This window comes from Contarinia nasturtii, unplaced genomic scaffold (assembly GCF_009176525.2).
Source record: "Contarinia nasturtii isolate CC-2019 unplaced genomic scaffold, AAFC_CNas_1.1 Cnas_scaffold_187, whole genome shotgun sequence".
In the NCBI taxonomy this organism is placed as follows: domain Eukaryota; kingdom Metazoa; phylum Arthropoda; class Insecta; order Diptera; family Cecidomyiidae; genus Contarinia; species Contarinia nasturtii.
The window spans coordinates 2610908-2624036 of record NW_022197544.1 but is presented as its reverse complement, the minus strand read 5'-3'; the positions used below and the strand labels follow the sequence as shown (position 1 = coordinate 2624036).

At 32.4% G+C, this 13129-nt stretch overlaps 1 protein-coding gene across 8 annotated transcripts; it reads left to right on the top strand.

The window, feature by feature from the left end:
• Window positions 1-1165: 1165 nt before the first annotated feature.
• Window positions 1166-12934, top strand: LOC116352025 (oxysterol-binding protein-related protein 1). Of its 8 annotated transcripts, none has more exons than XM_031784211.1 (8): window positions 1166-1395; window positions 7962-8423; window positions 9942-10162; window positions 10438-10894; window positions 10970-11189; window positions 11285-11407; window positions 11491-11705; window positions 11795-12934. In XM_031784211.1, exons 2-8 carry the CDS (start codon window positions 8371-8373, stop codon window positions 11892-11894), a joined length of 1389 nt encoding a protein of 462 aa, XP_031640071.1. In that variant the 5' UTR covers window positions 1166-1395; window positions 7962-8370; the 3' UTR covers window positions 11895-12934. The 8 variants fall into 8 exon arrangements, with proteins under 8 accessions (XP_031640071.1, XP_031640077.1, XP_031640069.1 ...); XM_031784209.1 differs by lacking the exons at window positions 1166-1395; window positions 7962-8423 and adding exons at window positions 1876-2927; window positions 3694-3710; XM_031784213.1 differs by lacking the exon at window positions 1166-1395 and adding an exon at window positions 5641-6638.
• The last annotated feature ends 195 nt before the right edge of the window (window positions 12935-13129 follow it).

The window sequence follows — 13129 nt, the reverse complement described above, 5'->3', positions numbered from 1 at the left end:
TTATGCATTATGTTTCATTTGAATTGTAAATTATTTATAATGAGAACCGTCTTTCTTGAGTCTTTAACCCTTGATTGACATCAAGCAGTTGATAAATTTGGTTCTCTCTAAAAAGGATACTTTTCTAAACGGAAAATTCGCTTTTCTGCGAATGTTTAGAAGTTATGCGATCAATTCGAAAGGTTTATGGATGTATTAAGTTTTAATAATAACAAGTGTTTTTAAGATAGGTCAGAAGACTTGAAAGGAGATTTTTTGCGGCCAAAAGAATATTGAAAACCAAGGAAAAGTTCATCGTAAAAATCAATTTAAAATAATTCGAAAGGAAGAAGTTTTAAATGGATAGAAGTGTATCGTTCAAAGTTGGTAATCTTCGAATAATTATCAGTTGAGAGATCTAAAATTCAGAACGTCACTCCATCACCATAAAAATTTGTAGGAAGACATCGTCTTAGAATTGAGCTTTTCAGCAATGATTTTATCAAAAAGTGTTACTTCAAAGGGTTAAAGTCCGCAAAGTGCGATGAATTTCAACGGTTGATCAACTTTTTTGCTACTTGTTTGTTGCGAGTCGCAACTTGCGACGAAAATAAAATATTTTTAGAAAATACATAATTTTGGGGCAAAAATTCATTAATAATAATATATATCACATTAAAATCGCCTTCAACAAAGTCGATTTCAAGCCATGTTAGAAGGTATAATGCAATTGACACATAAATAAAACATGATTGACTTAATAAAGCACAACAGAGAAAATGAACAACAATTAATTCAGAGATTCTGTCGCGAGTTTTCCTAGGCTTTAGTTTTACTTCGCTTGCTTTCTCTCTCTCTCTCTCTGCATGCAAAATGAATTCAAACACATGCATACGCATAGAAAGACATATGAATAGAATACCGCATGCGCATTGTATGTGTTCAAGCTTTTTTATTTATTTCTCAAATATTTTCCCAGTCATTTATTGTGGTTTCCATTCTTTGAGACAGCAGCTATTCACTGCTTCCTTTTATCAAATAAACATCACTGTATGTATTTAGACATACATACCTGCGCCATAATTATACATATACAAAAAGTTAAAATTGAACAACGCCATCGACAACATATAACACAAACACACACACACACACACACACAACGAGCCAAGACCAATGGAAAAATTGGCAGCTCCCCTGTTTTGTTAGGTTCCTGTTTTTATAGTGTGTTGTGGAAAATCTTTATGTTCACTTGGCGTTTTGCATGTGAACAGTTTTGACGTATAAAACGTACCAAACCAACCAGCAACCGAATTAGAAAAGAAGTAAAAAAAGAGAATTACACACGAAGAAATGGAAACATTTTAAGGCCAAGAAAAAAGAACGAACGAAATAGTTTCGAAAAACTGAACTTGGGTTTGTTGTTGTTGTTTTTTTTATTATCAAAGTTTGACATTGTGTGTTTTAGTAAATTTGCTAGTTTTTCATATATATAATTTTTTTTTTAATTAAATCAAAAACGTTGAATATGAGCAAAAGAAAAGGAGGGAGTTTGCACTGAAGGCGACAAACTGACCGAGAAAGTATACAACATATTGCATTGCGGTTGCTGCTGTTGGTTTATTAAAATTTTACAATCCATACAGACACAAAATCAACAAAAGAGAAAAATAGTGAAAGTGATTCATTTCGTTGTGCGATTAAGGGTGAATTGACGTGCGTGATTTTATACGGGTGTCATTTGTTTGTTGAGTTTCGTTGATAAAGAAAAGAACAGAGATAAAAATGAAATAAAAATATACATTTTTACGCGCATAAATACTCTCAAGTAATGAATGAATAGAACAAAAAACAAACAACGTATATTTTTTGTTAATGTACATATTTATTTAGTGTTGTGTAAAATGCTAACTGATTAATTTCTTTTATAACCATAAACATTCATGCTGAATACATTTCATGAATTGTGTGTGAAAGAGAAAATGTGTTGTTAAAAGGCGAGCAAATACCATTTGAATTTCTTTTATGTAAATTTGGTGACGTTGAATAAAAAACAAAATTGAATTCGCATCGAATAGACATTAAGTATGTCGTGTGTGCGCGCCATAATTCCTATGATCAAAAATCGATCCCCGACCGTCTGAATAAATAAAAACAAATAAAACCGATACGATACCACAACATTTGAGACTTGTACAAGAAATATGCACCACTAACACCAGATGAATGAATAGCCAAATAGACAATTTTACAAATTGATGTAGAAAAAATGAGTAACAGTACCAGTTGATTATATAAGTTTATTGATGAATGAGACGTTCACATTTGATTAGCCTTTTGACCTTCAGCGAAAATTTTACGAAAAATTCAAGCAACCTCTCTTTCACAGGTTAGAATCCACACGCGCGCAAAAACAAAAAAAAACATTTTAAGTCTAAAGTACTCGTTCTGTGTTGAGGAAATGAAAGCTTTTATTGCCAATATATTTCGTGTGTGTGATTTTTTTTCTGCGTTATTCAAAGTGCGCGTGTGTGAGAGCATTTTGAACTCATCATCCCAAAACAAATGTTATAACTACACCAACGAATGAGAACAAAATTCAATCCAAACGAAAGTAAAAGCAGAAATCATTCATCACAGGTGTTGGTACGAATTCGATTGCCATTCATAGAAGTTGGCCTCAAAAATAAAACGACTCAAATTCAATTATCTTTTGACAATGAACGGCCAAATTATTGATCGCAAATAACACAAAAATAGCGCAGAAACGATATATAATCATTGCGGTTGATACGGTAAATAAACACAGCAAACACAAATTCGACGCGATTCAACATTTAAATTTAATTAGACCCGGAGAACAGCACATCCTCAAAAAAAACATACACACCAAATGGAAAGCAAGAATGAAATTTGACACCATGATGATTCGTAGCTTCCAACTTCGTGTATGTGTGAGCCGAACCGTATAATATTCAAATTACAATTTAAAAAAAATATATTTGATTTGCATTGTTGACATGTTTGGTGTTTTCATATTATCTATCCTGTTCTCTAAATTTTCTGCTCTATAATTCTCTTCCATTTATTATAAATTCCACAAAACATCGAAATTCATATTTCTGCAATTTCATTTTTTTGTATGTCCTCATACACAATATAAATGCTTCATCGTTAAAGTATTCTTGATAGTCATCAGACACTTCAAATGCGTATATTACTAACACAAAATTCACCGATGAAATGATGATTAATCATGACAACATCTAAATTTGAATGTTTCGCCCGATTCGATTATTGTGTCATCGAAAAATTGTGAACGTTTTGAATTTCTTTATTTATGTGATTTTTTCATGTTGTTGTTGAGCACATCATCACAGTATCATTTATACAAAATAGATAATCAAGAAAATGAATGGATTTTCCGTTTAAGTCGCCTAATGGCTAATCGATGCAAGCATGAAAAAACAACCCCTCGATGTGCGTAAAAGCATAAAATTGTCACTTAAAGTGCATAGACTGTATCTAAGCAATGGTCATTCGTCTGTGTATTATGCTGGTCAACACGTATTCTGTTCGTAACCGTCCTCTGATTTTCTATTCCTTTTATCTACCCTGTTATTAGCCGCTATCGTTGTCTTCTTCACACTATAACTTTCTGTATTCATTGTCAACCGTCGTTTGTAAAATGTCTTCTATATTATGTATTTTCAGTGTTCATTCGTATGCGTGTAAGTGGTTTATGTGGCTATTGCTGTCTATTTCTGCCATCGCATTATCAATGTTGCGTCTATTAATTGCATATCCATTTTATTTTTGCTTCGAATAACAATAACAACAATAACATAAACACACAAACACATTCACATTTTCATACATAAACACTTCAATTACCATATAATTTCATAAGCATAATAATTTTCATTTTCATCATGCAGTGTCTATCATTTTCTTTTCAATTAGAAATTGTTAATATCATATATTATCATCATATTTGTGCACATATATATCCGTTAGTCTGGCCATTTATTCACCGGATATATACACAATAACAAAACTCAGACATTCGTGACTTTGTCCTGCATTTTCTCATTTCATGTCAGGCCTTTTTATACACAGCGCCTAAGAATGGTTAGTGCAAAATCCTACCGATGGGATGGCGCTAGTAAAAGTGATGGGTATTTTTGCTAAATAAACTCAATAAATATATGAAGCGAGAAAAAGAAAAAAGAAGCGAGAATAGAAGAGACAAAGAAAACAAAAGAAGCATTATTGCTATATCAATACCATTGATTTATGTATGCAACATTTTCAGAAGTTTTTCTTTGCATTAATGGCATAGACAATGAAACGCTGAATGAGATGGAAGGAAAATAAAAAAATCGATTTTATATTCAAGGAATTGTTTTGAATGAACGAATAATCTGACGACAATGTCGAACAAATACGACATGCTTTTTTTCTTTACATAACTTCTGTCTATATAGTGTCTTCGTGTCGTTTAAGCGTCTATTCGTACAATATAACATTGTATCGAGCGATTTTTTTGGACGAAAACAACAAATAAGAAAATAACACATCATACTTCAAATGAAATCCTATTGTTGTTTCCCTATCGTACAGAACATTTGGCGCGCGTGTTAAAATATTGTTCCATTTTTATTGTTGCCATTCTATTTTCGACCGTTTTGGCTTGAATTATTCGGTTTATTAATCATTTATTTAAGAAATGTTGAAGGTTGTTGTGCTACAATGTTTCAAATGCGATTAATTACATCAATATTAATATTTAATAGGAAAAATCTGCGGCGAAAAAGCGTTAGGTTTTCATCACATACACACGAAAAACATACAATACAAACTATGTAAAAAAAACGTTCAACAACTCCACCAATTTTGAAAACAATGAATAAGAAACGAAGAGAGGAAATAGAAGAAAAATCAACTCCCTCAACTACGCAACGACTTAAAAAAGTTCGATCGGCACGGAAGTTAAAATTCTTAACACTTACAACTTATATGTTTTATTTGAATAGCAAGGTTAGGTCAAAGGTTCACCACCATCAACTACTCTTGGCTGAGAATATGAACAATTTTCGTTTTGTTTTTGCGCTTTTCATTCAATTGCGTTCTAAAACGGCCTTTGGGTGGAATCTAAACAAACGCCTCAATTGTCCTTCAAATTGTCACTTTCAAGTTATCTCCATCTCTCTCTTCACTCTATTCAAAATTCAAACAGGATCAAAAAGCTTTAGATAAAAATGATAAAAATATACTTGAATCCGGCCACAAATGTGAGGGTTGAAATGTGGTTCTTTTGAAACATGATATTTTCATTTTATTGAATGCAATTCAATTGAAAGCCATTATTTATCCTGAAAAATGAGTTATTTGAATGTCGTGTTTAAATAAGGAGAAAATGGTTGGTGCTGCATTTATTTATATTTTTGATATTAATATGACTATGTTATCATCATGATTGATGAAATAAAACCTCAATTTATTTAATTGAATGCAAATGAACCAGAATTTGTACATTTCATTGATGCGAGAAATTCGATCGGTTGAATGGTGCATTTTTCTTTTCAAATTAATTCAATATTGCTACCAGCAATTTGCTAGCAATATTGTAAGAGTTGTTGAAAATTGATTGAAACCATTAAATCTATAATAAAGATGCAAAGATCCTAAAGCGAAAGCGATCGAGTGAAAAATGAACATTTCATTCTAGATATATCGGGTATCTACTGCGTGGAATTCAAAACCAAAAAAAGACTTGAAATTGGATATTTCCTCTAGAGTGAAAAAAGGGCGAGAGCACCACAGAAGCTCTGGTTTGATGAACAAAATACAACGGTGATGACAGTTTATCTTAATTAAATTCCAAACGCAGCACAGCAACAGCAATAACAACAAGCAAAAACCATAAATTAAGCAATGACAATAGCAACCTGAGTGCTAACCATATTCAATCGATTAATTTAATTTTCACAAAATTCATAACATATGGATATAGTCGTACAGGGCATTCACTTCATTTTGTGCACACAGCTCTGGTTGACCGATGTAAAAAAACACAATAGCCGAAATAATTTCACACTAGACAATTACAATTGTAGATGCGATATGTGTTTATCTTACACGCTTGCACAAACATGCCGTTTTTTTCTTCAAATCTGCAAATATTGAAACAATTGCAAGAGACAGAGAGACAACCTGAATCCAAATGAAAAATATACCCCACAAATTCTGAATGTCATATCTCCAGTATTTACGCCACCATAACCGTGTGTAAATACAATTCGCGTGCAACATTTTCAAAGCGCCTTTGATTCTCGTGCTCAACATCAAGGCATGACATTCAAATCGGCTATACATGACAGGGCTTCGGATTTAAACACGAAATGCGAAGTTCACATTGAAATATGTGCGATATGTACATGTGTGTGTATGTGTGACTGTTTCGATGTGCATGATGACGACAACAGAAGCGACAACCGCGGCCAAACAACACACGACGTACATGAGTACACACCGATTTCAATTGTGATCCAGTATCTTTCGCGATTTTGGCAAATAAACAGCACGAATACCATTCACACCGCGTTCACAATTCAAAAATCAAAAACCAAATATTTTAATTAACTGCGGCGAGAATTGTGTGTGTCAGCCGAGTGTATAGTCTTTGTCATAATTTAATCGAACATTTTTTTCTTCTTCTTCTTCTCTTGTTGCTTCTGCTGACTTGTGATTATATTTTAAAGGAAACTCGTTCTATTTACATTTGATATTTTGTCGGCTGGTAAAACAAATTGTGAAACAAACAATTGTTGGCATTCACAATTGGAATAAATGTTTTTCTTTGTCAAAAGGACTTGGAACAAATACTGTATCATGATTCAAACACTTTTATATTTGTGGTACGGTGCGATTGAAACTTAATTGACAAAAGTGAAATAACAAAATCACTCATTTTTATTTTGATCATATGATTATTAACGACACATTCAACACTCTTTTTTTTCGTTTGTTGAGAAAAGCCGCAAAATGGCGCTATGAATTATTGTCGAATGAGGCTCACCGCAGTCAATACAATTAAACGCGATTAAGTGATAATGAATAAACTTCAGTTTGCAAATATTTTCGCACCAGAACCCAATTCAAACAACTTTCAATTCAAACAAATGAATTCAGTTTAATCCGACAAATTAAATGTTAAACTCAGAGGAAAACAAAGTTCATTCAGTTCTAGTTCTAGTGATTTTGGGTTAAAATAGTCTATCACTTTTGTGAATGCTTTACTTGAAAATGAACAGTTTTAATTTAAATACATTGTTCATTGAAAATCATTGTTTTTCATAATTCAAACGTGTATTCCTTTTCTGCGTGTTCTTTATGTGTTGAACAAGTAGTTTTTTGGCCACTTCACAAAAGCCGTAAAAAAGGCTTTTTTATCTCTCACCGTGGAACCGGTGTATCGATGGTTAATGAATTTTTGCAAACTTAAAGTTTTTTCTCCGTAAAGTAGAATCATAGTTTTTTTCGAATTCATTCAATCGGAAAATATGTTTTTGTATCGGTCTTTGGCACTTAATGAAGCCTCACCTCAATATACATTCAGTGAATTCTCTCTTCTATTTATTTTGTTACGTTTTATAATTTAAAAGTTTGATAATGATACAAGATTATATTTGAACAAAAAAAAACACTACGTAAAAGAAAGGTGATCAAAAAAAGCGTTGAATTGGAAGCGTCGTTTGTTAATGCACCACCTGGTTTAATCGCAAATAAAAAAAACTCCAAAATAGTTAGATAATTATATTTGCTTTCCGCACGGTTTCATATTTATTGTCGTTCGTTGCTTCATTCGCACTTAAAACGGCAACACAACTGTGTATTTTGATACTATGTTTACTTATTTATCAATTGGTTTTTGAACTTGATTGCAATTAAATTAATTGAATAATTCTATATTCTTACAGACAGTGTAATTTATCATCAAGTGAACATACGCACACACAAAAACAAATAAATAAATGCAAATTATTCCAACAAAAAAAAATATATGAACCATTTGAAATAGCAACAAAACGTCTTCTACGTCAATTCTTCTGCATAGCAAATCGTATTTCAATTCAAACAATTTAAATTCACATAAAAAATTATTATAATAATAATACAGTTATAAACAATTCAATCCCAACAACTATATCATTACGTTGAACGCACGATATTGAAATAAAAGACAAATAAAAAAAAACAACCAATAAAGAGAATAAACAACAAAGAAGAAAATTTTAACAAATCTAAGAAAGCCAATTGTCAGACGTACAATATAAAAGCCAAAAAAAAAGAGAAAAGAAAAACAAGAACTAATTTTAAAATTATATTATGGCCGAAGCTAATTATCAGGATGAAGAGCAAAAATCTGTTTGTCAGCACAGGTGATTTCTTTTGCATTCAAACAAAAAAAAAAACAAATCCAAATCAAAAAAAAATTCTTATCTTTTTATGTGCCATTTGTTTGTTGTTGTTTTCATTTAACTCTAATCGTTTGTTTTAAAATGCGTAATTTTTTCTAAGTGTTTTATGTCTTATAGTTCACATCACAAGTGGCTATGTAAATAACACACTAACACTTTTAATCTAAAACCATAAAATCAGAAACCAACATTTAATTCATCAAAAAAAAATGTTTTTCTGCGAAACAAAAAACACCTTTTCATACATTTTTACACTTTTTCCATTTTTAAATTTCATTTTATATTTGAAAAAACAACTTCGTGAGCCTAAATAATTCCATACTTCTTATTGCATTATTGTATCAATTGGTTGAGAAAAGTATTTAATATATGCTTTGGTGAAAAGCACAAAAATTCGCTTTGATTAAATGGAAATTGTCCGGAAATTCTGTTAACTTTGTTCGCTTTCTAAATGTTCTTTCTTAAGTAACTATAACGTCATAGCTTAGATATATATATTTGGTTTGAGCAAGCGTTCAGAAAGACATACATTTATGCGAGCAATTGAATGATGCTTGCATCATTTGATGCGCATCGCTAGTGCTTTCGTTGTGCGTTCGGAGCACTTCGTGCGCTGCCGAAGATCCGAATGTATGGCAACAGCACAATTGATGCGCATCAAATGATGCAAGCATCATTCAATCGCTCGCATAAATGTATGTCTTTCTGAACGCTTGGGTTTGAGGCTTAGACGCTTTTAGTGTTCCGTTGACAGAGATTTTAACTCTAATTATTGTATGTAGCTAAATTTGCAATTAATTTCGAATAAAATATATTCAAACATTTTTCGCGCATTTTAAATTGTTCATATTGTCACATTTCGATCATTGTTTGCATCATTCAAATTTGCATCGATTGGTTTCTATTTCGGTTGTACCGAAGAACAAAAATAATCATTCACACATACACATAATACATTGCAAGCATTGACATTCATATTCATTATTATTCATAGAGTATTGATTTGTGGTGATATGCAATTAGAAGCAGATTTAGGCAGCCGCACATTTATCTAATTTTATAAATATAAATGGAAAATGTTCACACATATAAACATAAAACACACACAAACAAACAAACACAAATTGCACAACCAATTTATATTGGAAAATATGTATATTTGAAAGAAAATTTGATTTTCCATGATTTGCATTGAATGGAAAAACAAATTTATGTACAACAGTCAATGTCATAGATTTTGTCGTTTTCGTTTTGGCTTTATCGATACACAATTCTCTCAATGTAGAATGAATTTAATTGAATAAAGCCCACCAGAAATACCATTTTAATTTTTGTTGTCTAAATATGCTTATCTTGATTCTAAACTAATTTCCAAATTGATGAATGTATATTACTAAATGAATTTTGTTCTCTTCTTCTTCTTCTTCTTCTTCTTCTTCTTCTTCTCCTTCTTATTTTTTGTTTAATTACCAATTACAGATGTTCGTTGCCATCGCCCATGTTGTCACGCAATGACTTCAGCATTTGGTCTGTTCTAAAAAATTGTATCGGTAAAGAATTGAGCAAAATCACAATGCCTGTTGTATTCAATGAACCATTAACCTTCCTTCAACGGATGACCGAATATATGGAATATGCGTCACTATTGCGGCTGGCCTCCGAACAAGATGACGCCATTGAACGAATGAAATATGTTGCTGGTAAGTAGTATATGTAAAGGTGTCAGAGTTTTTATTGGCATCGGAGGACCTGAAAAAGTTTCCAAAAGTCCGCATCTGAATATAAAACAAGAAAGTTATTCTTATAAGAAAAGTTCACTCACATTCGCCGGTGCCTAAAACAGTTTTTTTCTACCATTAATGGTCAGTAATTGCTCAGAACCATAAAAATTTGACGGACGGAATAAATTTGTCCGTTTGAAATATCGGAATTTTACTCAATGTACTCATATTTTGATTTTTGATTTCCCACGCAGGTTTTGCTGTATCAGCATTGGCATCAAATTGGGAACGCTTAGGCAAACCATTTAATCCTTTGTTGGGTGAAACATACGAATATCAAAATGATGATTTTCGAATAATATGCGAACAAGTGTCACATCATCCTCCAGTTTCAGCATTTCATGCTGACGCACCACACTTTAAATTCAGCGGTGCCATTCATCCGAAATTGAAATTCTGGGGAAAAAGTGTCGAAATTCAACCAAAAGGCATTGTCACCGTTGAATTACCCAGATGGAGAGAGGCCTACACATGGTCGAATGTAAACTGTTGTGTTCACAATATAATCGTTGGTAAAATGTGGATTGAACAATATGGTACAATGGAAATAGTGAATAAAACTTACGGAATCAAAGCCGTGCTTACATTTAAACCAGCCAGTTCGTCGTCAAAGGATTTACATCGAGTCGAAGGAACCATTTATGATAGACAGTAAACTATTTTACATTCACTTAAAATCTACCGTCACACATATCAATATATTAACATATGAATTTCTGTTTACAGGGAAAGAGGAGTTCGTTTCATTTATGGTAAATGGACTGAGTTCATTAAATGTACTGATTATGATTCGTATGAGGAATACTTGAAGGAACATTACATGAAATTCAAACGAACTGAACGTAGCAAAAGTCCAAATGAATCGCCAGCGCATACACCACGCAAAGTTTTGTCGAAATTGAACAGTTTGAAAATGAGCTCATTCAGAAGCCTATCAATACAAGAGGTAAGTTTTTTTTCGTTTTAGAAAATTCAATTTTTTATCTGAAAATGTGAGATTGCTTGATAACTTTCGTCCTTTTCTTTTTGCTTCAATTTCAGCCGGAGGAAACACCCGAGCCATCCAATGGTGATCTTCCAAAATGTGATTCACTTTATTCAATCGATATACCACAATCAGAAACAATTTGGGAGGCAAAACCACGGCCACCAAATACATCCGAAGTAATTAAATTTTATTTTCATGCAGACACGATATATCAAACGATTTGAGCATATTTTAATATAAAATATTCATTGTTTATTAGTATTATCAATTCACGTATTTTGCGATGACATTGAATGAAATGCCTGATGTAAAGCCACCAAATCGACTATGCCCGACCGATTCTCGACTGCGACCAGACGTCCGCAAACTTGAACTGGGTGATGTCGATGGTGCTGCATTGGAGAAAACGCGCCTAGAAGAAAAACAACGAGACACAAAAAAGGCAATGAAAGGAAGTAAAGGTTGGAGTCCAAGGTTAGTGGGCATTTAAATAGTAAAAAATAAATCACATCGAATGAAAACTGTGTAAATATGTCTTTTTTTTGTTGTTGTCATTGTTATAGGTGGTTCAAAGCGGCAACTAATCCGCATACGAATCTAACCGATTGGATGTACGCCGGTGAATATTGGAATCGTAACTACGATGAAGTAAATATTTTCTAAGCGAATCCAAAATCAATATTGCAACAGCAATAAAAACAAACTCAAATGCAAACACACATTTTGAAGCAAATGCTTTTAGGCAAAAATTGTCAGTCAGCTCAAGCCAGGACACATACTACCACCACAACAACAATTCTGAATTAGTAGCAACAGCCATTCAATGTGTGGGAAGAAGCAAATATTTTTTTTTAAAACAATAAATGTATTCAATAACACATGTTCAAATATATCAAGGAAATGACCATCGACAACAAAACAAGTTAAACAAGCCATTATATTACCATATAACAAAAACAAATTCTATTTATCTGCTCACAAATACTTTTTGAATGTATATTGTACGAACATATTTTGATGGTTTATTCGAATTCTTAGAATTTGTAAGTTTGTGCATTGCCAATGAAAATATTGATACAAAAATTAGAAGTGAATTGAATGATTGCAAGCGTGAATTTGATACTATAAATCTAACTCTACAAATGCAATGACAAACACACACACACACACACACACATTCCACTGAAGCTAATTGCAATAGTGCTCTACTTTTGTCATCTGTGTATTTGATTTCGGTTTTGAAAGCAAATTCGACAGCAATTCTGTGTGATGGAGTACATTCCACCCACCGATTCAAACACAATGTAAACTCAATCTAAAACATTTCTTACCGACCGTTTTCTTTTGTGTCTTTAAAAAAACAACAACAAATTACAATTGAATATGGTAATTTGTAGTTCCGCTTTATGCACACGCCGTACTTTTCTACCTTCCCCCGCAAAAGTGATGCAATGCCTAATGCGCTCAAAATGTATACACCTCATTCCTGGCTTCTGTTCAAGGATTCATAATCGAATGACAAAAATAAAATTGTGCTAGAATTTGTCGATGATGTGCCAAATCCAAAGCTAAATACATCAACCAAGACATCAACATTTGTGAAATTGTAAATGAAATCGGCCACACTTCCCACAAGAGCAAGGGAAAAGGTGCGGAATATAACAGCAACAAAAAAAAAAAAAAAACAAAAAAAACCAACGAAATCTAACCAACCATTAGCTTTTGATCACTGTAGTCATTTTAACAATTTGCCAGCAATTAGAATTGCTCTCTTTAGGATAGTATATTTGAAATTGAGAAACGCTGTAGCAAAAAAATTCAGAATAATTCCAGCAAACACATTAAGTATATGGTAAAATTGGTCAAGTGAATATATTTTACAGAACATAAAACAAAAT

Coding starts and splice junctions, on each gene's coding strand:
- LOC116352025 (XM_031784209.1), top strand. CDS start 2,886: ATGAAATTTGACACCATGATGATTCGTAGCTTCCAACTTCGT. Junction 10,895..10,969: donor GGAACCATTTATGATAGACA/GTAAACTATTTT, acceptor TTCTGTTTACAG/GGAAAGAGGAGTTCGTTTCA. Junction 11,706..11,794: donor AGTAAAGGTTGGAGTCCAAG/GTTAGTGGGCAT, acceptor TCATTGTTATAG/GTGGTTCAAAGCGGCAACTA.